The following is a 24,529-nucleotide window of genomic DNA, read 5'->3' as shown; positions in this document are numbered from 1 at the left end:
CTGGAGACCCAAAGACTATGGGGCAGTTCCATGCTGTGGGTACACGTATTTGAAAGTAGTCAAGTCCTGTGGTCTCTTATACTGCCTTTACATTATTGGGGCCAAGAAGTCATAAAGAAGGGTATAAAAAGCATTAAAAGATGTTTTCCCATAAATTTTAGGATATTACTTAGTAATGTCTTTTCTTTCTACTCATTTATTTTCACTTTCATGGTATATTTGAGATTTTTTTTTTTTTTTTTTTTTGCTGGTTCTGTAACCTGTGTGTAAGTGAAGAATGACTTTTCCTTACAAATTCCTATATGACATTGTTACAAAAATCATGCCATTTTTAGTTAGCTTTAAAAATAATTATTCCTAGACATTTGCAGATGAAACAATATGTCTGGATTGCTTCAAAATAATCTAAGAGGCAGAAGAATTGAGGGGGCTAGTGAATAAGGTGAAGATGAAACAGGGTTTACTGTGTGTTGTGGTTTTGGGTGGTGGGCATGGGAAGGGGAGAGGGAGAGGGGTACCTAAACCATTCTTTTTGTTGTGAAAATTTCAAACACATATGAAGTTTAAAACGGGAAGAGGCATACACACTTATTAACACATACAAACACATAAAATATGTCCAAAATTAAGAGGAACTAAGTTTTGATTGGGATCTAATTTGCTGTGATTCAGGGATTCACTTAAATTTCATTAAACCCTTTGTTTTCTCATTTGTCCAAAGAGAGCTTGGAGATTGTAATACTAAGTTTTTAGGCAACTGACTACAATTAATATCATGTAGATATTTTTAATCACTTGCTTTAAAATAAAGATTGAATTAGTGGTATTCACTTACATTTCACAATATGTTTTCCAGGATATAGTTCAGATTTAAGACAGGATAAAAGTTTTAAGTTTCAGCCAAGTGTTCTTAAATATTTACAGATAACTATCAAACAATATTTTCTAATGGTTACTTCCAACATTTTTTCTAATACTGTCTTTTCTATTTAAAAGTTTTTAAATTTGTCTCCATAATAGTAAGTAAATACATTAACATACTTAGTTACAAATTAAGGCAAAATAGACTGCTTTCTAGAAACTTTAATAATTCAAAACATAGAGTACAATATTGTATTTCATACAATATATAGCACAGTTTACCACAGATTTTATATATCTGCTATTCTATTTTTAAATGAATGAAAAGTTTTCAATAACTTGAATTTTGAGAAAACAAGTTTAATTAAGATTCTTACCGAGTTATGATTTAATATTTTTCAGATGTGTAAATATACAAACCATGATAGCAATTTTTAAAACTTGTAAATAGTTGGCCTTACAAATTACAACACACTGTAAATAAATCCCTCCCACATTTTATACAAACTACATGATTTTGATATACAAAGATTCTGTTTTTACACTGACAATGTACAACCGAGACTATTTACAATGAAAAAAGTATATAAACCACAATTTAACATTCTGCTACTGGCAGCCACTATAGGAGGTAGCTTTAATTAAACGAAATGAACAGAAGCCATGTTTCCCAACTTGTGTTCTAAAAATAATTTACATAAGATAAAAATTCATTATATGCACAGTATGTACAGTTTAATTATTAAACTGCAATCTAGCTTAATTTTTTTTAGTATATCCAGGATAATAATATGGCAGTGGGTTTGCTATTTAGTACATTGTTCAAAAAACATATCGAGCAATTATAACTTTAAGACTCCACAAAAAAACATGGCAGAAGACCCTAGATGAGAATCAGGTAAAATTTTTAATTTTCAAAGACATAGGACTAAGCCTTATCCTTTTCCCCTCCTTAATGATATGTCTGTCTAGTCTAACCAGAGCTCAGCATATGAGCTATTGAATAGGTTTTTTTTGTAAGTCATGGTATGGGAAAATTTTATAGAACCTTCCAAGTAATAACATAAGTTTAGGAGAATCCAGTTCACTAAGAAATAAATTTAAGTGCTTTGTGTCATAATTATTTTCAGCTTCCTCCAATTACAAAAAAAAAAATGACCCCAGTTTACTTTCTTTATAATCCAAACTATAAATAGATGACATACCAACAAAACTGGAAAATATCAGTAGAACCAATGATATTAAGAAGCATTTATTAATGGGAACATTACATGGAGCCATCAAATCCCTTAGGTACTATTAAAATCTCATTAGTAAGTAGTGTAGCCAAATCTACTTAAACTCAAACATCAATTAGCCATTTATTTTGTACTAGTAGTATAACTGCAAAACAGTGAAAATCATGGTGAGCGAAACAAAGCAATGTAAAATGACCCCAAACAAATGTACTGATTTTTTTTATTCTAACAGCTGTTAATATGGTTTTTAAAACATCTTCAGGTTTATATAGATTTATAAAGCAATTGAACGAAATTTATGATTCTCATGTAAAAGTGGAAATAGAAAACAATGACACCTATGTGTACTCTCACAGTTCTAGTTGGGAGACAATCCCTTTTTTGGCCCTGTAGTAAGTTGTCCTGAGATTAATGATCAAATATTAGGTAAAATTAGCAAGACTTTTTTGTCAGTTATATAAAGTCACATTTTGAACTACCTTTTTAAAAAATATTAACAGCTGTCCTTTATTTTGTGCTTAATTCAGAAGTAGGTATAAATTTGCTCCTTATGGATCTGAAAAATCTAAAAGTTATATTGCTATACCACACCCAAAATCCTTTTCAAGTTCTGTTTCAAATAGACCACACATTCCTTGGACATTGCATTTTTCACCAATTAATAATTTAGGCACCTGTTCTTTGAAAAATGTCAGGTTTGAGAAATAAACTGCCACCTTCCCCTTCTATGTGACACCAGGGAGTGATTACAGAAGTGCTTCCCAGATGAAAGAACAGAATAGGGTTCACTCTATAAACACTGTGAATTTGGTTGATGGGGGAAACAGTTACAAACACAGTAGTTCAGTCTTTAACTCTTGGTAGATTGTAAGCGTAGCGCACCAAAGGGAATCCTCGACTCTGATAGAAGCAGGCTCGTCCACACGCCTGCACTTGGTCAGAACTGTCTGAGACAAAGGAGTCTTCTTCATCTGCATAGTCAGAGTGGGCTGACTGTGTGCCACAATCAGACCAATATCCCTCTGGTCTTTGGCAAGAAGCCACTGCCAATGCAGGACAGCTGTGTGATTTTATTAAGTGTTTGCATGATACTGGCTTTGTCAAAAGAAAAGATTCGCAGCAGTCACATACAGTCAGGTTACCCTGTAAGTGTGAGTACATGCCACAGTCATAGTAGAAATCCTGTTCCACACAACCACCTTGGCTACTGATGGAAACTGAAACTGATCCACTTTTCTTGGTAACGCGTCGTTTCAGTAACTTCCAGTCTTCTTTAAATTTTGGATTGAAGAAAACATACAGGACCGGATTTAGGCAAGCAGGCAATGGGAAAAATATCAGAGTAACAGACTTCATTATTTCAGGACTGATAGAGATTGCAGTGATCAATGGTGCAAATGAGAAAAATGCAACAGGGCAAAAAAAGATGCAATTGGTGAAAATTAGCCAAGCAACATGCTTAATCATGCTAGATTGTGAGTTTTCTGAGAGGTCTTCTTTTTCCAAGTTGCAGTAAAGTTTAGTGTAGACGACGGCCATTAATAAAAATGCTAGTGAGTTTAACAGCACTAAGGTCACAGTAAATCCTAATGATGGCGTCTCTCCTGTGGGAAATGGCAAGCACAAGGGTGATGCAGAATATTCCCCTCTATGGAAAAGGGGGAAACAGCCTGCTACTGCAGCACCCAGAAAAGCAAAAAGGGCCGCAATCCGGAACTGCTTGAGATGATTGCTTTTCCCATTTTTCATGATATTTTTTGCAGATAAGCTTCTTTCAACAGCTGCTAACATTAATAAAAATATGGCACTTTCTGAGGAAAAAACTGCAAGGAACCCAGCTGCTTTGCAGCCACTGCCAGTCTCCCACCAAATGCCAAATTCAGCAAATCTTCCCCAGGATACGGCATCAAGAAAAGTTAAGATGCCAGTATAGATTCCCATGAATAAGTTAGACACAGAAATCAAGCCTATGAACAACTTGGAGGAAGGCAGTGATGTACAAGATGCGAAGGTTGTTAAAATGACTAGCAGGTTGAAAAACAATGCAACCAAGAAAATGAACCACACGGTGAGACGTATCATCCAGCTTCCCAGTAAATATTCACAGGGCTTAAAAGCACCTAACATGAAAAAGAAACAGAAACATGAAAGACAATTTAGAAAATACCATATTTCATATAATATGCTTGATAGAATGACTAATGATGGTTGAATCTAGAATAAATCAGCTACCTAACTGAATTGAACCACCAAACTGGAAAAAAAAACATTGCTTTTAAGATATTTCAGTCACAGACTAGGCTATTTTAAAAATTAAGCAGCTTAATATCTGGGTGTAACTGGCACACACCTATAATCCCAGGGACTCAAGAGGTTAAAGCAGGAAGATGGCAAGTTCAAGGCCAGCCTCATCCACTAAGCAAGATCCTGTCTCATACTAAAAACATAAAAAGGGCTCGAGGGAGGGTACTGAGTAGTAAAGCTCCCCAGGGTTCAATCTCCAGTACTGAAACAAAACATAACCAGGATTAGTTTCTTTTATTATTTGGAAAGGCCATATAGAGATATTTCCAAGAAAATTTCTACTTTTTCTTTTTCTTTATTCTTTAAAAAAAATTTTTTTAGATGTAGATGGACACAAGATCTATTTTATTTTTTATGTGGTGCTGAGGATTGAACCCAGTGCCTCACGCATGCCAGGCAAGCACTCAACCAATGAGCTACAACCCCAGCCCTCTATTTTTTCTTATACCAAATATAAAGCTCAGTATCTAGCACATAAAAGATACTTAAAATACTGAGGGTCTGGAATCAGATGGTTTATAACTTGCTACTCTTACCTTAAAAAAGCCAGTTAAGCCTAATAAGTTGCATTTTCTGATATGTAGATAATAATGCCTACTTAATACAGTTGACAGCTTAAGTAAATTTGCATACATAAGTACTTAAGCAGGCTGCTGGGCACATAGTGGAACTTTAGTAGATATTAGTTTTTTTTCTTCCTTCCTTATCCCTATGTATTTTATTTTTTTAAATATTTGTATTAGTTGTTGATCAACATTTATTTGTTTGTTTGTTTGTTTATATGTGGTGCTGAGAATCGAACCCAGTGCCTCAAACGTGGCAAAAGCTTTACCATTTACCACTGAGCTATAAACCCAGCTGTCTATATATTTTATAACTGTATATGTATGTATATACACAGATTTGTAACATTTTAAACCCAATTTCTTATGGCATTCAACAGCAACCTGCTGAAGTTGGTTATGGTAGATAATCATGTTAACTATTCAGACAAAGCTTGGCACAAAACAAAACCCCTATATAATAATAAAACCCCTATAAATATATATAGGATTGCAAGAATACACTTAGTAGCTGAATTTCTAGTTCTAATAACTGACTTTGACATGCTAGTAATGTCACAAATAAAAAATATTTCATTTATAATTAAGGAGTGAAAATGTTTGACTATAAAGAACAAGAAAACTATGTATTACAATTGCCTAAAAGATATGTTTTAACTTTCTGAACTGTCATGAAATTTGACATATACAGTGAAACTCCAGTTCTGCACCATTTATCTGATTTTCAATGAACACAAATTTTTTTAATCAAATTTCATTTCACTCCGAACCCTCAGGAAGTACTAAAATGGAAGTTCTTTCTCATATTTTATTTGTGGGGAGGGTAGTACAGGGACTAAACACACAGGGGTGTTCTACCACTAAAATATATACCCAGCCTTTTTCATTTTTTATTTGGAGACAGGATCTCTCTAAATTGGCGAGGGTCTCATTAAGTGGCTGACACTGGCCCTGCACTTGCAGTCCTCCTGCCTCAGCCTCCAGAATGGATCCAATTACAGGTGTATCCAGTACTGCAAAAGAATGCTGTTTCCTGCCAGGCGACATGGCACACACCTATAATCCCAGAGGCTTTGGAGGCTGAGGCAGGAGGATCATGGGTTTAAAGCCAGCCTCAGCAACTTAGCAAGGCCTTAAGCAACTCAGTTGGACCCTGCCTCTATAAATAATATATAAAAAAGGGTTGAGACTGTGGCTCAATGGTTAAGCACCCCTGGGTTCAATCCCTAGTACCACTGCCCCCTCCAAAAAAGAATGTTTCCTTCTCACTGAATCATCAGTTCTGTGTACAATCTCCAACACTCGAATCCTTCATGGGCAAGAGAGTGAACTGTACTCCTAACTGTCAAAAATTAATATCTGCACAATTAAATAAATTACATAAATGATTCTTGCTAGTTGCACCTACTCATCTGTTAAAATTAAGTTTGTTCTCCACACAAGGAAATGGGTTAAATATTCAAAGCATACATACATAGGCCCTTAAGAAGCTCACAATTCAGCATCAATCATTAGTGATTCACAGCACTGATGATTCTAAGTTATAAAATTAATGGCCAACCCAGGCATGGTGGCACACACCTGCAATCCCAGTGGCTCAGGAAGCTGAGACTGGAGGATAGTGAGTTCAAAGCCAGCCTCAGCAACACTGAGCTGCTAAGCAACTCAGTGAGATCCTGTCTCTAAATAAAAATATAAAATAGGGCTGGGGATGTGGCTCAGTGGCCGAGTGTCCCTGAGATGAATCCCTGGTACCCCGTCACCCTCCTGCCCCACAAATTAATGGCCAGTTCAGCCTGTGACATCATACTAATAGGAATCTATTTGGTAGATGATTTAACAAAAAATATTTAAAACCTTTCCTTTATAGTAAAAGTATAAATCCCAAGTTCTCTGATAGACAAAGCAGAATATGACACTACAATCAAATAAATATTGGAATCATTTAATAACTTTCCTAAAACTAAAACTTCAATGAAGTAAATCAGAAAGAGTAGACAAGATTGCATTTAAAAAAATAAATTGTAGGTGCATGCTTATAATCCCAGTGGCACAGGAGGCTAAGGCAGGAGGATCACAAGTTCAAAACTAGCTTCAGCAAGTTAGTGAGGCCCAAAGCAACTTAATGAGACCCTGCCTTAAAATGAAAAAGTAAAACAGGTTGGTGATGTGGCTCAGTGGTTAAGCAACCCTGGATTCAATCCCTGGTACCAAAAAATAAAATGAAATAAAATAATAAATAATAATAATAAGAAGAAGAAGGCGGCGGCGGCTGGGGACAAAGCTCAGTAATAAAGCACAAGCTTTGCATTCTGGAGGCCCTGGGTTCAATCTCTGGCACCACAATAAATAAAGAATAATATAAAAACAAAAAAAAAACTTTATGGACAGTGACTTATTTCAGAACTAGTTCTAGACCTAAAGGGCCATCAAGAAATTCCTTCTCCAACTTGATGTACGTGACCCTCACCTGGAAGAGCTTGTTATTATGCAGATTCTGATTCAGTGGTATGAGCCTGAGATTCTGCAAGAGATGCTGGTACACTGAACACACTATGAATCAGAAGGCCTTACAGGATCATCTAGTCCCACCCTTGTAAAATAGAAATAATATCCATCGCCAGGAAGATTAGATATATTTGCCCAATGTTTACTTAAAGTAAAAAATTACAGCCAAATGGATTGAGCATTACCTGTTGAGGGTGTACAATGGATAATTATTTGACTGTGCTCTTCATTTTCAGCACTGCTGGTGACATTTGCTGCATCAGTGGTACCTGAAAATACAATAAAGTATGCTGAATTAAAAATGGGAAGTTAAAAAAAAAAAAAACCCAGATGTTCCCACAATTTTCTCTCCCCTGCATGATGTTAACGTTCAGTGTATACAAATGTGGCTTGATAACACATTAAATATGCCAGTAACACAGGAAAGGCTGTTTTTCTCACAGACTTCATATTGATCCTTCCCAAACTGATTACAACACATACATTTTGATTAATGCCTTAGGGAGTGTTCTGTTTCTAAAGGTTCATGTACTTGCCTTTCTCCTTTGTCACACTATGGTCTTGAAGGCTGTTATCTTCTATGTTTAAATTTGCATAAGAGTCACAGCCCCAAAATGCACAGCACTGATAAGCATATGGTACTGATAAAGACCTGGGGAAAAAAATTGTAAAATACATTCTGAGTAGCAACTTCATAGACATAATTTTGTTTTGTAAAAAGCATTTTAATCTTTGAAAATCCCAACCTTCAGGTCAGAAAAAGTCTTAAGTATCTTAAGTATACTTTAGTCTTGATCATTTACCCTCTAGGAACCTTATCTATGTTAAACACTCTAGTAAAGCTCATAAAAATGATCATAAAGATACACCACAAAGTTTCTCCACTTCTATGAGGTGTCTCTTAAGAAAGGTGGATGCAAATCAAGTATATATAAAGTTTCATAATAATACTGCAATTTAAAGTAAAACCGTTGCCAGGTGCAATGGCACAGGCCTATAATCCAAACTACTCCGGAGGCTGAGGCAAGAGGATCATGAGTTCAAAGTCAGTCTTAGTCTCAGCAACTTAGCAAGATCCTGCCTTGAAACAAAGAAGAGAAAAAAACAGGCTGAGGTTATGACTCTGTGGTAAAGGGCTCCTAGGCTCAATCCCCAGTGCTATGACTTCTTTTATAGGTCATAACCAGTCAAATTTATCATAAATTTCACTATGAAACTGAAAGTTTCACTTAAAATGAATACCCTAGATAATCTGTAACTTTACACCATCAAATGAATTTACCTGGTTCATATAAATGTAGTAAAAGTGTTTATTTTCTTATCTCACAATAACATTCCCAAGTCCTTTTTCTACTACATTTAATAAAGGTCCCCCATAAGTCTCTGAAGTATTAAAGGATTGTATCAATTTTTCTGTAGATTCACACTTAAGTGGCTTCTGGCATCTTGTTGCTCATGACAAGTCCATTATATTAAAAAAAAAAAAAAAGTTCTGATGAACATTTACCTGATACTAACTATTTGAGAGCAATGAGAGCTTTATGTCATGTTCTCAACAACTATGAAACAATGCTCATGTTCTATTTTTCACCAATTTTGCAAGAGTTAGAAAACTCTTTTAAATTATAGCACACCAGAAAAATCTAGGAACCACAGCATAAAACCAAGTCAATGTATAATTTGGGAGCCTACCATAACTCCAGTGAAAAAGAAAAATAAGCAAAAACATACCTGAGATTAACAAAATCTTTTGCTGCTAAGGCTTCTTTCAGCTTGAAGTTGCCCACAAGTTTCAGCTGATTTAGCCCATTCAGGCCTTCCGTAGGGAATGAAGTTAATTCATTGAAACTTACATCTCTAAAATGTGAATAAGAGTTCAAGTTAACTCCCTAAGATGCAATCAAATAAAAACATCCATACCTATATTAACATCCTAAATTTTAGACTCCTAAAATGAAGTTTATGGATGCTTAAATGATAGATCTAGAATGTGTCTTTTTATCCAAAAAAACAGTTACTGCATCAATGCAGCTTAGCATTTATGAAAAGGGAACCACTAAACAGAAAAACAACAACAAAAAAAAAAACATTTGACCATGTTAAAACAAATTTCTATAACACTGTTTACTGTTTTCATGATATTATTGAATATAATAATTTTTCTACTTACAGGTTAGTTATTGGCCCAAGCTTCGCAAAAGCTCTGTTGTGAATTTCATGGATCTGGTTTCTACTCAGATCTCTGCAATTATAAAAGTAACACATTAATCTTTTCAAATAAACACTCAAATGCCAATTAGTGACTTAGACCACACTTTAGAATCTGAGATACTAACACCATATTGCTGATATGATAACAAAGATTCTCAACCATTTGTCATGTTTATGTTGACTGCCTCTCCTTTACAACAATCTAGTTCTTAGAATACACTGTTGCACCTGTAATTCTTGCTGGCACCTATTTCCAATCAGTTGTGAATTTTCGCCACTTTATCATTTTGACCAGTTCAAAATTAGAAATGAAATGATATTCTTGGCAGTATTAACCAGGGAAGGAAAAGCCCAACTCTTGACAAAGCTGAAAATAAAAACTGCTTCCTTATTATTTGCCTTCTCAAAGGTTAGTGATAAGGCCCTGAGGGAAGACAAATAATCAATAAGCAAACAAAAGCATTCCATAGGGCTTCAGATATCATTCTTTCCCTAAGCAGGAAATAAAAATCATTATCAATAGCAGAGATAGCTCTACCTTTAAGAACACACCCTGAAGAATTCTGATATTACAGAATTAACAAAGCGAAGAAAAAATCTGTAACCACACTTAAATTGGGCCTGAATGGACATTTAAAGATTGGATAAATTTATTCCATAACACATCTCAGGGATAACAGAAAAACTTGATTGCAAATCGTGAAAAAAACAGTTTTTCATTGTTATATCTTATCAGTGCTCTAGAAGTGATGGCAGTTAGGAGCCAGCTGGTTCTCAGGCCCACAGAAAAACTGACCACAACAAAGAAAAGTCCAGAAAAAACCCAACCACCAATTAAATGTTTTCCAGCAGAACTCATGTTTTTCTTTCTTTCTTTTTTTTTTTTTTTTTTTTTCCTTTTCGATTGTTTGTTTCTTTGCTATAGTGCTGGGATACAACACAGGGCCTGTGCATACTAGGCAAGAGCTCTACCACTGAGCTGCACCCCTAGTCTCTTATCTCTTAAATGGGATCCATTGGGAAAACAGACAATATATATAAATTTCTTCACTTTCAATTTTTCAAATTTTTTTCTATTTTAAAAAGTAATATAGTATATGGTTTTCTGCACTGAAGTTCTATAAAGGCTGTTAGTGACAAGTTTTGTCTTAGTTACTTCTATATTACCAGGCTTAGAAGAGTGCCAGGCACAAATATGTACTCAAAAGCAAATAATTTTCTTAAATTAGTACTTCTGCTGTTTATGAGCTTTATTTATCATGAAAGATGTCCTGGAAAAGGGGTCTGTGAACATTGGGGTCTGGCCCAAATATTTTTACTACTCAACTCTGCCACAACATGACAAAAGCAGCTTTTGATAACACTTCAACAAAAAGCCTGCATGAGTTCCAGTGAAACTTAATGTATAAAAATGGGAGGCAGGGTCTGGGGTTGTAGCATAGTGATACGGCTCTTGCCTGGCACATGTGAGGCACTGGGTTTGAAATAAAATAAAGGTATTGTGTCCATCTATAAAAAAAAAAAAAAAAAATTTTTTAAATGGGAGGCAGGCTGGATTTGGCACACAGGCTGTAATTTGCCTATCTTTACCCTAACGAATTGATAGACCTCACTAATATAACTTGAAAACAAATAAGCAACATCGCTTAGGTTACATACACTGGACTTTTTTCACTCACTAATGTACAATATCATCAATTTGCTAGAGTAAGGACTACTGAAAGTAGATATTTATAAAGTACCAAGTGGTAGAGTTTGAAAAATACTATTTATGTAATATAAATCATATCTTTACATATAGCTATTAAAATGGGATATTCCATTAACATGGAAATCATGATATATTAACTTGTAGCTTGACAAAAATTTTGTCTTTAATAATCATAGAAAAACTTACAGAATCCTTAGGGATACCAGGCCTTGAAAAGTACCTTCCCTTATTTGGTAGATTTGATTACGTTGCAACGAACTGAAGAGGCAAAAAAAGAAAAAAAATTTAAAACAGAGAGAAAAAATTATTTCTATTTTGAAAAATAATAACCGTAGTTAATCTTTTTCTAAATTTAAAGAACCATTCATATGTAATATATATTAATCTTGTTTCAAGTTAAGAAAACTTCTCTTTCCTCATTGGTAAAATGAAAAGGTTAGACTAATTGACATTCTGTCCCAAATTATACTGAGTAAACTGATTCACTATTTAAATTTCTTTGGAAGCCTACTCAAGTATGAGAGAAGGAAGATGACACAGTGAGAAACATCCAGACAAGACCATACCAAATTGCACAGGAAGTTGAAGAAGATTAGAAAGGGGAGAATAAATGCCTTCCTCTCTCTCATCTTTCAACCCAATTTCCTCCAGAGCTGTCACACTCTCTTACACACACACACACACACACACACACACACACACACACAGTACCAGTATTCATGTACAATTGCCCTCAATAGCCGGGATAAGTTTTTCTGTGTTTGTTTTGTTTTTTAAGTATGACCACTCTCCTAGGACTTGATAAATTCTGGCTCTATGCAAGCAACTGGTACAATTTGACATTTTATATATGGAAACACCTCACTATATAAATTTCTAATTTCGTATTAAAACCATTTATTTAAAATAGGAAATGTTCAACAAACTAAGAATACATCACAGTAAAAAATCAGAGGCCAACTTACATTTCTTCCAGGGCATGGCAACCATTAAAATTTGGGAGATCTCTTATGTTATTGTAAGACAAGTCCCTTAAAACAATAGAAATTAACAAATTAATGTAATGTTATCAGAATACTCTTTCAAAAGTCCTTAAAGCAGCATTAAGATGTCTAAAAAACGATATGACTAACAACAAAATCTCATCATTACATATAACTATAATGTACCAATAAAAAATGTGGAAGGAGAAAGAAAAAATATGACTGAGGAAGAAAAGCAAACTATGCTGGGCATGGTGGTGTACACCTGTAACTCAGCAACTTGGTAGCTTAGAAGAATTCCAAGTTCAAGTCCAGTCTTAACAACTTAGGGAGACACTCAGCACTTAGTCAGACCCAGTCTCAAAATAAAAGTAAAAAAATAAAAAAGAACTGGGAATGTAGCTCATTGGTAGAGTATATGTGGGTTAAATGCCCAGTACCAAAAGAAAAAAGAAAAAAAAATGAAGAAGAAAGAAAATCATCTGTTATTCTCTAAGACATAAGTTTCTAGAAAAATTCAGTTACAATAGGCTTAAGATTTATAAGTTCAAGTATATACTGTAGAATATAGACAATATAAACAGGTTAAAATATATTATATAAAAACATATAGGGGAGGGGGGAGGATAGGGAGGCCAGTAGAATACAACTGACACTAGGATTGCTGTATGTATATACATGGATGTATAACCAATGTGATCCTGCAATCTGTACACGTGGAAGAATGAGAATTCATACCCTATTTGAATCAAATGTATGATATGTCAAGATCATTGTATTGTCTTGATCAACTAATAAAAAAATCATAATTTTGTTTTTCTACAAATAACACAGAATACATGCATATATAGTCAATGTACATATATGTATGTCTTTGAAATGACTAAAGACCTTTTCTTCAAGAAACTTAGTTTTGTTATAAGAGAAAGAGAGCCTCCTCAGAAACATCCAGAAAGTAGAATTAAATAAAGGAAATGGAAAATAGTTAACATTAAAAAATTCATTTTAAAAGTTATAGCATCTAATTAATAGACAGGCAAGGGAAGGAGAAAATGAAGTGGGAAAGAAAAACAAAACAGGAAAAGTGTCCAGAACTGAAGGGCATGAGATTTTAGATTGAAAGAGCATCCAGATGTCCAGGATTATGAGTGAGAAATAAATCTATATCAAGGTACATTATTGTCAAAATTTAAAAGAACATGGGTAAAAATAAAATCCCAAAAGCTTGGAGAGAGGGAGGGAGAAAAAAAAATATATATATATATATATAAAACATACAAACATAAAAATTTTAAGTGGAAAATTGCAAGTTTTTAAAAAATTTTGTATTTTTCTAAAGTTATTTATGCCCATAAATAATTTCTATGTTGTTCTTTAATTTAAAAGCTATAAGAGGAATGGTATGCTTACTCACATTTTTAAAAAATCATATTAAATGAAATGCCAGAATAGCTAATGCTCAACCCCACTGCAGCTCTCCCTCATGCTCACAGCAAGTCTGAGACTCCACTACAGCACTTAACTACTTGCTTAATCCAATCTGTCACTTGCCTTGTTATTATCTCCTGCCACTGAATACTTATTAACAACTTAGTAACTTAATCATGTGTCCTGGTGAAACTTTCACAATACTTATTTATTTTTACTTTCAAGGTCAGCTTAAGTTTTTAGAAAGTTGCATATTCAATTCATTTCAAATTTAAGAAAGCTTTAGGCTCTGCTTAGGTTACTGATGAAAAACAGGAAGCTATGGGGAGAGGACACCCATAGGGAAACTAGAATAAGGACAAGGAGTCAAGATATGGCAGGGAAAAAAAAAAAAATCAAGGGAGAAATTAGCTTGGTTTTACTTTGTTCAAAATAAAGCCACAAGATATATGATATATACATAATCCCCAAAGCAAATTCAAATGCACATTACCTCCCTGATTACCAAAATGCCTGCTCATTTATACAAAAGGAACAAACAAGAAATATACCTCAAAACCTTGACAAAAGAGTTCATTTAAAAAAAAAAAACTAAACATTTGTAAAGTACATAAAAGAAAGGTGGGGAGAGGGATATAACTTACAAAGTTCTAAGCATCTTTTGTTCTTGGCACAAATTATCAGGTATGCTGCTTATTTTTGTACCTGTCAAGGTCCTGTGGAAAAACATTGTTCATCTAAGAAATAATCCAAGTCAGGATAATAAGCAAAATAAATACCTACATATTCACATATGGATAGAGACTTTGCATTCCACTGCCTAATTAATTACCTCTTAAAATTAAGCAGGTAAGAAGGTGAATTAACCCTCAATACTGACATCATCTTCAGAAAAAATGAAAAAAAAGCTTGTGACACATGATGTTAATATTGTCCAGATGATGGGCTTGATTTCCCAGATAGACCAAGAGAAAAACTTGAACTCACAGTCACACCCTGGCCTCAATCACCTGTAAGTTTTGTCACCTTCTCATAACCAACACATTTAAAATCAACTTAGTATCCTACCCCAAATGTTGTTTCTACTGAGTCAACCTGGCTCAGCATTCTGAAGTAGTCTCTTACTTTCCTCCCTTTCTATGCTACTATTTGCAATCAACAGTTCCTGTTGATTCTTGGTAGTGTTCTAGAATCTGACCTTTTCTCTCCATTTTTACTGTTACTATGCAGATCAATGGTGAAATGTTGCTGAGAGGGATGAAGGAATCTGATAAACCATACTATATGTCCTGGGGCAACTCCAGTGACTGAAGATCTGGAGTCTCACAGTTGCACATGTGCATCTCTTTGTGTTACTTGAAAGTACAATAATTTGGTCAAGTGTTCACATCAATAAGAAGCACTATAAATTTTCAGAGTCATTCTTTGGACTTCTGCCCAAGAGGGGAAAAAATAAAAGATTTTTTTTTGAAGCTACAATAATAAATTCTTTTCTTTTTCCATTAAAAGTTAACTGTTCTATCTCTAGTCTTTTCTCCTTGCCTTGCTCAAACCTTCTCAATACCAGCAAACTGCATTGTGGGTCAAGTTAAAACTCCTTATCTCAGGACCACCCAACTTTCTTTTATTTTTATTTTTTGTCTGGGCACATGTGAAAATCATAATGTTCATATGGCACACCATGGTAAGACTCCCATAGTTAGAGAGCCTAGCTACTTCAGCTGCCCCACCCCAACCCCACCACTCATCTGAAGGGCTGAGAGCAAGAGTTAGATGACCTTGTAACCTTACATTCACAGACACTCACAGGGAAACTCTGCCATAACCAAATGTTCAGTGTTCAAGGTCTGTCATTTAAAAATCTGATCCAAAACAATTTTCCAAATCTCTCTATAACATACTTCATCACATTATAAACATGTAATTCTTAGCCATGTTTGATCATCTACAGGCCATTCCTGAAAATATCCTTGGTACTCCCAGTTTTACTGAATTCTGTCTTTCGAAATAAAAGACCTAGCTCTGAGAAATCTGACATATTCAATTTTCAAACACTTTACCTCCCCCATGAAACCTTCTTGGATGGTGTACACTAATTGATCCCATTTCTGAATTTCTAAAGCACTGCTTCTACTTTGGCACCTTATAACGGTCTTATATATTCAGTGAGACTTTCAGATCTTCTATCCACATAGTAGGCTTATTCTCTTATTCTTATTCTCCTTCCTTTATATGCTCCCATTTGCAATCACCAGTTCCTGTTATTTCTTCTTCTGTAATGTTCTAATATCTGATCTTTTCTCTTCATTTCTGTTGCTAATATTGCAGGTCAGGGGTGAAATGGTGCTGAGATGAATGGAATCTGACAGGACATGCTATATGTCCTAGAGCTGAATTCTGTCTGAGTTGACTGACCCCAAACCCAAAACATCCATCTCTGTGCATGATAGTCACAAAGGGAATCTGGAGAATGAGCACAAACCCATCATGGTCACTAAAAAGCAATGGCACTCTGCTAGCCACCTTGCAGTATTATCTTGGCCCAACCCCTCTTCAAAGAACCAAACTTACAGACTCTCCAGATGGACAGTTCCAGTCAGATTGGGGAACCACTGCACCTTGCTTGCACCACGAATGACTCTGAGAAATTGGGAGGGGAGAAAGTAATTCAAAATAAAATAGTTTTCATCATAATATTTTCATTATATCTTTTTAAAGAGTTTAAAATTAAAGTACTATCTAAAAACCAGCTACTTTCATCTCTTTATGTTACTTGAAAGTACGATAATTTGGTCAAGCGTTCACATCAATAAGAAGCACTATAAATTTTCAGAGTCATTCTTTGGACTTCTGCCCAAGAGGGGAAAAAATAAAAGATTTTTTTTGAAGCTACAATAATAAAAATTTTTTCCATTAAAAGAACTGTACAAATATTCAGGTATGTTTTAAACTTGCATAATACTTACAAGGAATGCAGATCAGATAGATTGTGAAATGCTGAGTTCCCCACAAAAGACAGAGGATTATCATACAAGTGTCTGTAACAAAATCCCAGAAAAAGTCAAGTTTTCATATGTTCACCAGCATTCTAATACTAAATCTATGTTCACAATGTATGTGTACCTAAAAGCCTGAATTTTCATTCTTCATCTAGATGTTTGACTAGGTACAGACACAGATTCGCATGATTTTATTCTAAAAGAAACTTTCAAAAATACTTACATAGTTCTTAAGAGTGGATTACCACCAAATGCTCCATCAGGGATAACAGAAATAGAGTTACTATGAAATCCCCTAAAAAGATAAGAGAAAAACATTTGAAATCTGTATCGCCTGTGAAGTAAGTTAAAACTTGAGTATCTAATGCTGCTCAGCATTACATAAAATACTACTGATAACCGCTACTTAAACATTTTCAAGAAAGTGGGAAATCTGAATTAATTCCACCTCATCTATTACCTAATTCCTCTTAAACCCACTGCTTGCCTAGAATCTATCTGGTCCCTCATATACATTTATATATTGTTTCATCATTAAAGAACATCATGCTATGAGAATCATAAGACATTCTAGTCCCCAAATCTTTCTTATTGTAGCCTGCAATATGTCTTTAGGCAATGCATGTTAGGCTATTAGATGTCAACTCATGATACACAATCTCTATTATGATATCTATATACATTATTTCTATTTCTGCTCATGACAAGCCCAACATCCAAAATTCTCCTTTATGCCTTTCATTTATTTAAATATTTTCATTATTTCAAGTCTGGTCAAATTTCTTTGCTTTAGTGATGCCTTTTCCAATGACCCCAAGCCTCACTGAGGTCTTTTTCTAGATTGATTGATTTATCCTACTCATTCAACACTAATTTCTACCTAGAAACAGCTATCTATCTGTCTTCCATTGTCTGCCTTCCTAATGAGACTAAGACTCTAAGCTTCCAAAAAGGCAGAGATCATACTGTTTTGTTTCAGCAACAGAATCTAAACTGATATAGCAATCTGCTCAAAACAGTTATACCAGCCAACATAATCTGATCTGTATGAGTATACATGTGCTTGGATGTGTGCTATGGATATATGTAATAGGACAAAGACATTCTAAAATCTCATTGTTAGAATATTAAATGGCAAGTTCTAGAGATATTAAGACATAAAATACACAAAGCAATACTCACAGTTCTTTTAGGCTAGGAAGTGCTTTAATAGCCTGGGGAAATTCCTCCAAGTTATTATAATTCAAGTCCCTAAAAAAAAAAAAGGTAGAAAATATGTAGCAATAGTGAAAAATGGTCACAATTTATAAGAAAGTTTGGCACAAACCTACGTTAAAAAAAATCACAACCTCTGGGGCTGGGGTTGTGGCTCAGCAGTACCGCACTTGCCTGGCATGTGTAAGGCACTGGGTCTGATTCTCAGCACTGCATATAAATAAATAAAATAAAGGTCTATCAACAGCTAAAAATATGTGTGTGTGTGTATAAAAGATCACAACCTCTGATTAATAATATTTCTCCACCAACCATATTGTCATTCAAAACCCTATAGAACCTTAACTATGTTTACACCTTATTGTAAAATGTTAACTAGAAAAAACCAAATGCTTCTTCTATGATGTTTATAAGAAGAATTCTTAGAATCATGTAACACTGGAGGATTAAAAAGCAAATCATACAAATGATACTTTTCAGAAAATTCACTATACAATAGAATTTACAAAGTGTCCATTTGTAGATGAAAGATAGGAGCATGAAAGCAAGGCTTCCATTTGGAGTTGAGGGGCCTCCTGAAATTCTGGTATCTGGGAGCTGATTTCAGCTCCATTGTCAACACAAGGACTTAAGAGAAGAATAACCAGAAGGACCAGGGTATATTGATTCACATTATTATTGTCCTTACACAGGTTATAAATTATTTAAAATGTTATATTAATTAGTAGCAAGATAAACCATAGTAGTCTATAATAAAAGGTCTACTTCTTAGCATGTTTACATTTCAATTTCTCTTAACATAAAGAGCAGGAAGGCATGATTCACATGGTTGATTGCAGGATGAGAGCAAAATAAAATTCAAAGCCCAGCTCCTTGGAGAACTATTTTGTTTTCCTTCACAGAAGGAAAATAACAAGTAAAAATTAAACTAACTGGGAAGAAGAGATTTAATTTTAATAAATTTGAATAGCACACATGGTCTACACATTATCCTTTCTGTCACACCAAAAATTACACTTTGCAAAGGAGGCTTGAATTTGGATCTATCTTCTTGAGAATGCTGAACTTTAAAATATACATTGATGTCTTATCTTTTCAATGTTTAGAGAATAAGGTGGATTAATAGGATCCTGTAAGATCTGAAGTCTTCTCAGCCACTGACACTTAACCAGAAATTCTGGTTAAACAAAACACTACAAACCTAAACATTTCAATCAGGCTTCACTCGCCCATCCAATTGAGATATTTTCTGAATCAATTTACTACATCACAATGACAAATATTATGTTATCTGTGAATAGGAAATAAATGTACTCATATATATAAAAATAAACATTCTACTCTCAATTACACACAGCGGCACAACGTCTGTTAGATAAGTAGTGGTATGATGCACAGCTAAAACAGGCACAATCCTGAACACTACAGCTAGTGGAAACAACAAGACTATGGTATGCAAAATACAAAACCTTAACTTGTTACACTGTAGTATGTGAAAGCAGATACAATATTCAAATCCACTGTAAACAACTAGCAAGGCAACTGAGATTCTGGGGAAAAACAACAACAAAACTATCTAGAATTCATTTTAGAAGCCTCAGAGTTCCAAAACCATCATAAATTTAACAAAATCAACATTTTTGGAAAGAGAAATCTCTCCATATCGAACTGCTTTTAATACATATTTTGGGAATAGAGGCATGAAGTACACATGTAATTATACTTTTAATCATAAATGTAGATTCATAACCAGGTTATTTGATGGCAAGAATTTAGTCATGTATTAAAACAAATTGATAATGGATTGACTCAAGAACAGCATCTTTTTTCTGTAGTGAAACATATAATTGCACTGTTGATATCACAGTGTGACTCCCCAATAAGCGAATATACTTACAAGGTCTCCAGGTTATCTAGTCCATCAAAACAGTGTTGACTCAAGCTTTTAATTTTATTGTTATGAAGATGCCTATAGAAAAAAAAAAAGCATCAAAATGGGACTTTCACATCTCCCAGTAGCAACTATTATAACTGTTTCATAAGTCTAAATTGGGATGACTTAAAGGAATCGTATAGCTAAATATTTCAACACTTGTCTATGGAAAACATAATTGGTTATGTATCTTTTTATCTACATTGCATGTATTCACTGAACACAGAACACCAATAGAAAAGGAAAATGTCTCTAATGGAAAAATGATACACATACTAAATATTATTTAATATCAACATCGAAATAACAGTCTTGATTAGCTCAATTTGCAGGAAGCAAATTTTGATGATATGGAAGAAGCATATAAGTTTATATCAGTGAGGTCTGTAAACAGACTTTTTTTTTAAATGCCACTTTATTATATCTGAGTATTCAAAGATTAAAAACACAGAAAATCACATACTCTATGAATAGAAAAGCTGGGAAAATATGAAATAACCTTGGAACTTATTTCTGTGAACATCACATAATGATTTCACTTCTTTTAAGAAGAATAAATAAATTCACTTTGGGGACACAAACAAAAGCTGTATGAGTGTTTGCTAAGTGACCTAATTTTTTTCTCTCGTGATTACAAAGGACCATTTCTATCAGGAACATTCAATAGCCATTACCAGATATTAATACTCTGAATTCTCCTATTTTATATTTCAGAAAGTCATCACCTTTTAACAAAACAGCAGCTGGTCCAAACACTGACTATTCAGAAGCAGAATCTGTGAATACTTTCAAAATAACTTTTCACAAGAAATTTGTTTTGAAATTAACAAAACATATGGTATTAAAAGGAATGAACAGGGCTGGGGCTACAGCTCAATGGCAGAGCATTTGCCCAGCATGTGTGAGGCACTGGGTTCAATTCTTGGCACCACATGAAAATAAACAAATAAAATAAAAGCATTATGTCCATTTACAACTACAAAAAAAAAAAAAAAAAAAGGATGAATACTTACAGAACCACCAAGCTTGACAGGTTGGTAAAGGCAAAGTCAGGGATGCTGGAGATTCTGTTGAGGGCCAAGGTCAGCGCCTGCAGGGTGGGCAGGTTGCTGAGGGGACGCACGGGTACCTCTGTCAAGCTGTTGTCATCTAGCCACAGATGCCGTAACTGAACAAGTCCTTCAAAACTGTCCTCGGGGACTGAGGTAATATGGTTGGCATCTAAACGCCTGATAGAAACAAACAACCACCACGTTCAATAACAAATTCTAGTGAAATGGAGTTGATCTGATTCAGACAATTCTCAGAGCTTTCAAAATGAAAAGGAGTAATCAAAATGACCAAAGACATAAAATCCCTTACTTCTTCACTGTCACTAGAAGACCTCTAGAGAATCTGATACCTTTTCCAAGACCATGTATAAAAGTCAGTTCTTTCCCTTTCTTGGTGAGAGAGTGATGTATCCAAATGGAAATGTTTCAATTCTCTTTGGCTAAGAAGTCACTTTTTAAGAGAAAGATATACTTTGAAAAAGAAAGAAAGAAAACTCTCACATGCTCAAGTTGGAACTTGAATTTCAGAGTATACAATATCAAGATACAGGAAACCAAGAATAAAAACTAAGCTAGCAAATAAGTTACTTTACATTCAATGTTACATTGTAAATAATATTATAAAGTTTAGTTGCTACTCTGATTTGGGATCAAAGGGGAAAAATTAGAAAATATTTATAATTTTTTAAATAGCAATAAACCACCTCAACAGATTCTCTATTACCCTTACTTATTACCACCAGACAAGTTAAAAATGTGTCACATTTTAGCAAAGCAACTTCTCTTCTTCTCTTAGCACTAAATCCTTTTGAAAAATTAGTTTGCCAAAATTAACAGTTACTTTAAAAAAGGTCAAATTGTCCACAGGAAAAAATTAAGCAGCTCCTCTAATTGATGTTACTATGACTTTAAAACTTCAGTTTTTCCAAAAATTTTGGAATTAAGGAACACCTTACTAATAGGATTACTCATACTTAAAATTAAGTCCCCATCTGCAAATTTCTGGAAAGTAGGTCCTAAGTGGTGTTTTTGGCACAACCAGCTATAATTGGTGGAATAATCACTTTTCAACACAAAAACAACCTGATATTAATATTAATATGATGAGGGACAGTCTGTGCCAGGCAGATCACAACTTTCCTCACAAATCCCTTGTTGATGTTCATCACTTACATTCATGCTTCACAGCTTTGGATTTTTCTGTCAAAATTAGAGAACAGAAAAAACTGATAAAAACTCAAACTGACAGTATATTTCTAAAAAGATGGAGACTGGCAACTGAAATTGTAAATTCCAAGTTTTAGAGAGTTTTTTTGTGTCTCCGATTGTCATCCTACTCCAACTTCACTTCCTGCCATAATTGTCCCTTTTTCCTGTGGTCAATTCTGGGATCCTGCACCCTACTACTGCCCTAAACCCCAGATTCATTCTCTCTCCCAGAGGTAGGAAGTAGCAGGAATTAGTAATCACTGATCCTGGTGAGTATCTGAAAGACACTTTCCTTCTGATAGAGTCAAGAGAACTAAAGAGCACTAGAAGCGGGGTGGCGGGGGGGGGGGGGGCATAGGAAACTGAGTAGCTGCCTTAAGAATCTGTCTAGCAACAAAGATTTTTAGACTGGTATATTCCTTGGGCTTTCTAGAACTTAGCCCTGAAAAGGAACCCTTATCCTCTATATAACAGACTGGCAAAGTAATGGTTACAGAGTTGTTTAGGAGATACGCTTTAATGAATAGATAGGAATGTGTTCAAACACACTGATATAATTTGCAACCTCCTGGCAGCTTCCATTCTTAAGAAGAGACACTAAACATATAATCACACAAATTAACCATATAATGTAACTAAATTATACTTGTAGCTAATTTGATTATCTGCAACTCAACATATTTAAATTGAGCATCTTGTTAGACACACAGGATAAAATGGTGAACACATAGGCCAGAGGCCTGTCCCCATGAGACCAACAAGGAGTGTTTCCCAAGTGCCATGAAATAAACAGGGAGCAGAGATAAAGATGGGTGGATGCTAATGGGGAGAGAAGCTACTTAAAATGTACTTTGTCAGACTAGGGTTGTGGCTCAGTGGCAGAGTACTTGCCTAGCACATGTGAGACACTTGGTTCATCTACAACTTAAAAAAATAAAAGTACTTTGTCAGGAAAAGCATCTTTAAGAGACCTAAAAAACACACAAAAACAAGTGGAAGCAGGAACTGGCATGGAGAATATTAGGTAAAAGGCAAAGGCAGAAACCAGCTTGGTGAGATCCAGTAACTCCCAGGTCAGAGAGATTAGAGGCAGGAACAAGGGAGTAGAGAGCCTGGTGGGACAGTGCTGGGGACACAAGTAGGTTCCAGATTATGCAGGTCCTTATAGGTCAGGCAAGGGGATTGGACTGTCTTTTAATTACAATTTTTTAGTGTTATAGCAGTTTAAAAGTTTAAATTGCTTATTTTAATCATATTGATGATAATACATATATGTATACACACACACACACACACACACACACACATAATCCTATCAATAAAACAATAAGCAAAGTACCCCAAAATACATACATTAAGTCCAAGAAATTAAGTCTTTTCTATAAAAGTGTTTTATTAAGATATGGTAAAACACTCTAATAAAGAAAGTTGTCCATACCTTTCTAACATAAATCCAGTATTATATACACTATGCTTCCTGTGAATTCTGTGCCAAACCATCAAAGAAAAGGGATAGCTTTAACTTATAATAAGATAATGAAGTGAATTTTTGAGCAAAGATAGAGATGACACTATTTTGGGTGGGGGGAAGAGGTTACTAGGGATTGAACTCAGGGGCACTTGCCCCCTGAGCCATATCCCCAGCCCTATTTCTATTTTATTTAGAGACAGGGTCCCACTAAATTGGTTAGGGCCTCACTAAATTGCCAAGGCTGGCTTTGAACCCAAGATCCTCCTGCCTCAGCCTCCAGAGTGGTTGGGATTACAGGTGTGTACCACCACATCCAGCTGAGATGACACTATTTTCTATACAAAATAATAACACAACAATAAGAAAAAGACACAGTTTTCCATGTATCAAAAATTTTCCCAAACTGTAAACTTGCACATAAGTTAAAATAAAAAATGATGGAAAAACTTAAATAAGAAAAAGGATTTGTGGAAATGATTCAAAAGGTTAATACATGCACTTCAATTCACATGTGGGCATTGGAGACACACCCATAAATTTAAGAGCCCATGTTTACACTGAGATCAATGCTTCAGAGAAAAACTGTCTTGGAATCCTGGCTTGGTACCAATGACCTGCACTATTAATATTCATCCTAACAGACCAAAATAATATTATAATCAATTCCTTTAGAAGGTGCTAAATAGCATTATATCTCATAAACTGGAGATATTACAGGAGCTTTTTTAGTGTATTCTACTACTCACACTCTATACAGTAAGAGACAACTATTACTTTTAAGTACAATTTTATTATGAGAAGGATGACATGGTATTAACCCTGACTTATTTTTATCTGGAAAAT

The 24,529-nt window shown here is 34.7% G+C and overlaps 1 protein-coding gene across 2 annotated transcripts in view; it reads right to left on the bottom strand.

The window, feature by feature from the left end:
* Nucleotides 1-1,068: 1,068 nt before the first annotated feature.
* The window catches only part of Lgr4 (leucine rich repeat containing G protein-coupled receptor 4), a 93,087-nt gene continuing 69,626 nt past the window's right edge, over nt 1,069-24,529 (bottom strand). For both annotated transcript variants that reach the window (XM_078046307.1, XM_078046308.1), the window contains 14 exons: nt 20,968-21,183; nt 19,919-19,990; nt 17,989-18,057; nt 17,030-17,101; nt 16,774-16,845; nt 16,379-16,447; nt 14,452-14,523; nt 12,362-12,427; nt 11,583-11,654; nt 9,645-9,716; nt 9,206-9,331; nt 8,011-8,126; nt 7,660-7,743; nt 1,069-4,219 (listed from right to left, as the gene is read on the bottom strand). In XM_078046307.1, the coding sequence (XP_077902433.1) occupies nt 2,943-4,219; nt 7,660-7,743; nt 8,011-8,126; nt 9,206-9,331; nt 9,645-9,716; nt 11,583-11,654; nt 12,362-12,427; nt 14,452-14,523; nt 16,379-16,447; nt 16,774-16,845; nt 17,030-17,101; nt 17,989-18,057; nt 19,919-19,990; nt 20,968-21,183 (2,455 nt within the window). In that variant the 3' untranslated portion in view covers nt 1,069-2,942. The remainder of the gene's footprint in view (nt 4,220-7,659; nt 7,744-8,010; nt 8,127-9,205; nt 9,332-9,644; nt 9,717-11,582; nt 11,655-12,361; nt 12,428-14,451; nt 14,524-16,378; nt 16,448-16,773; nt 16,846-17,029; nt 17,102-17,988; nt 18,058-19,918; nt 19,991-20,967; nt 21,184-24,529) is intronic.

Source organism: Ictidomys tridecemlineatus, chromosome 4 (assembly GCF_052094955.1).
Source record: "Ictidomys tridecemlineatus isolate mIctTri1 chromosome 4, mIctTri1.hap1, whole genome shotgun sequence".
Taxonomy (NCBI): Eukaryota; Metazoa; Chordata; class Mammalia; order Rodentia; family Sciuridae; genus Ictidomys; species Ictidomys tridecemlineatus.
This window is presented reverse-complemented; position numbering and strand designations above follow the sequence as displayed.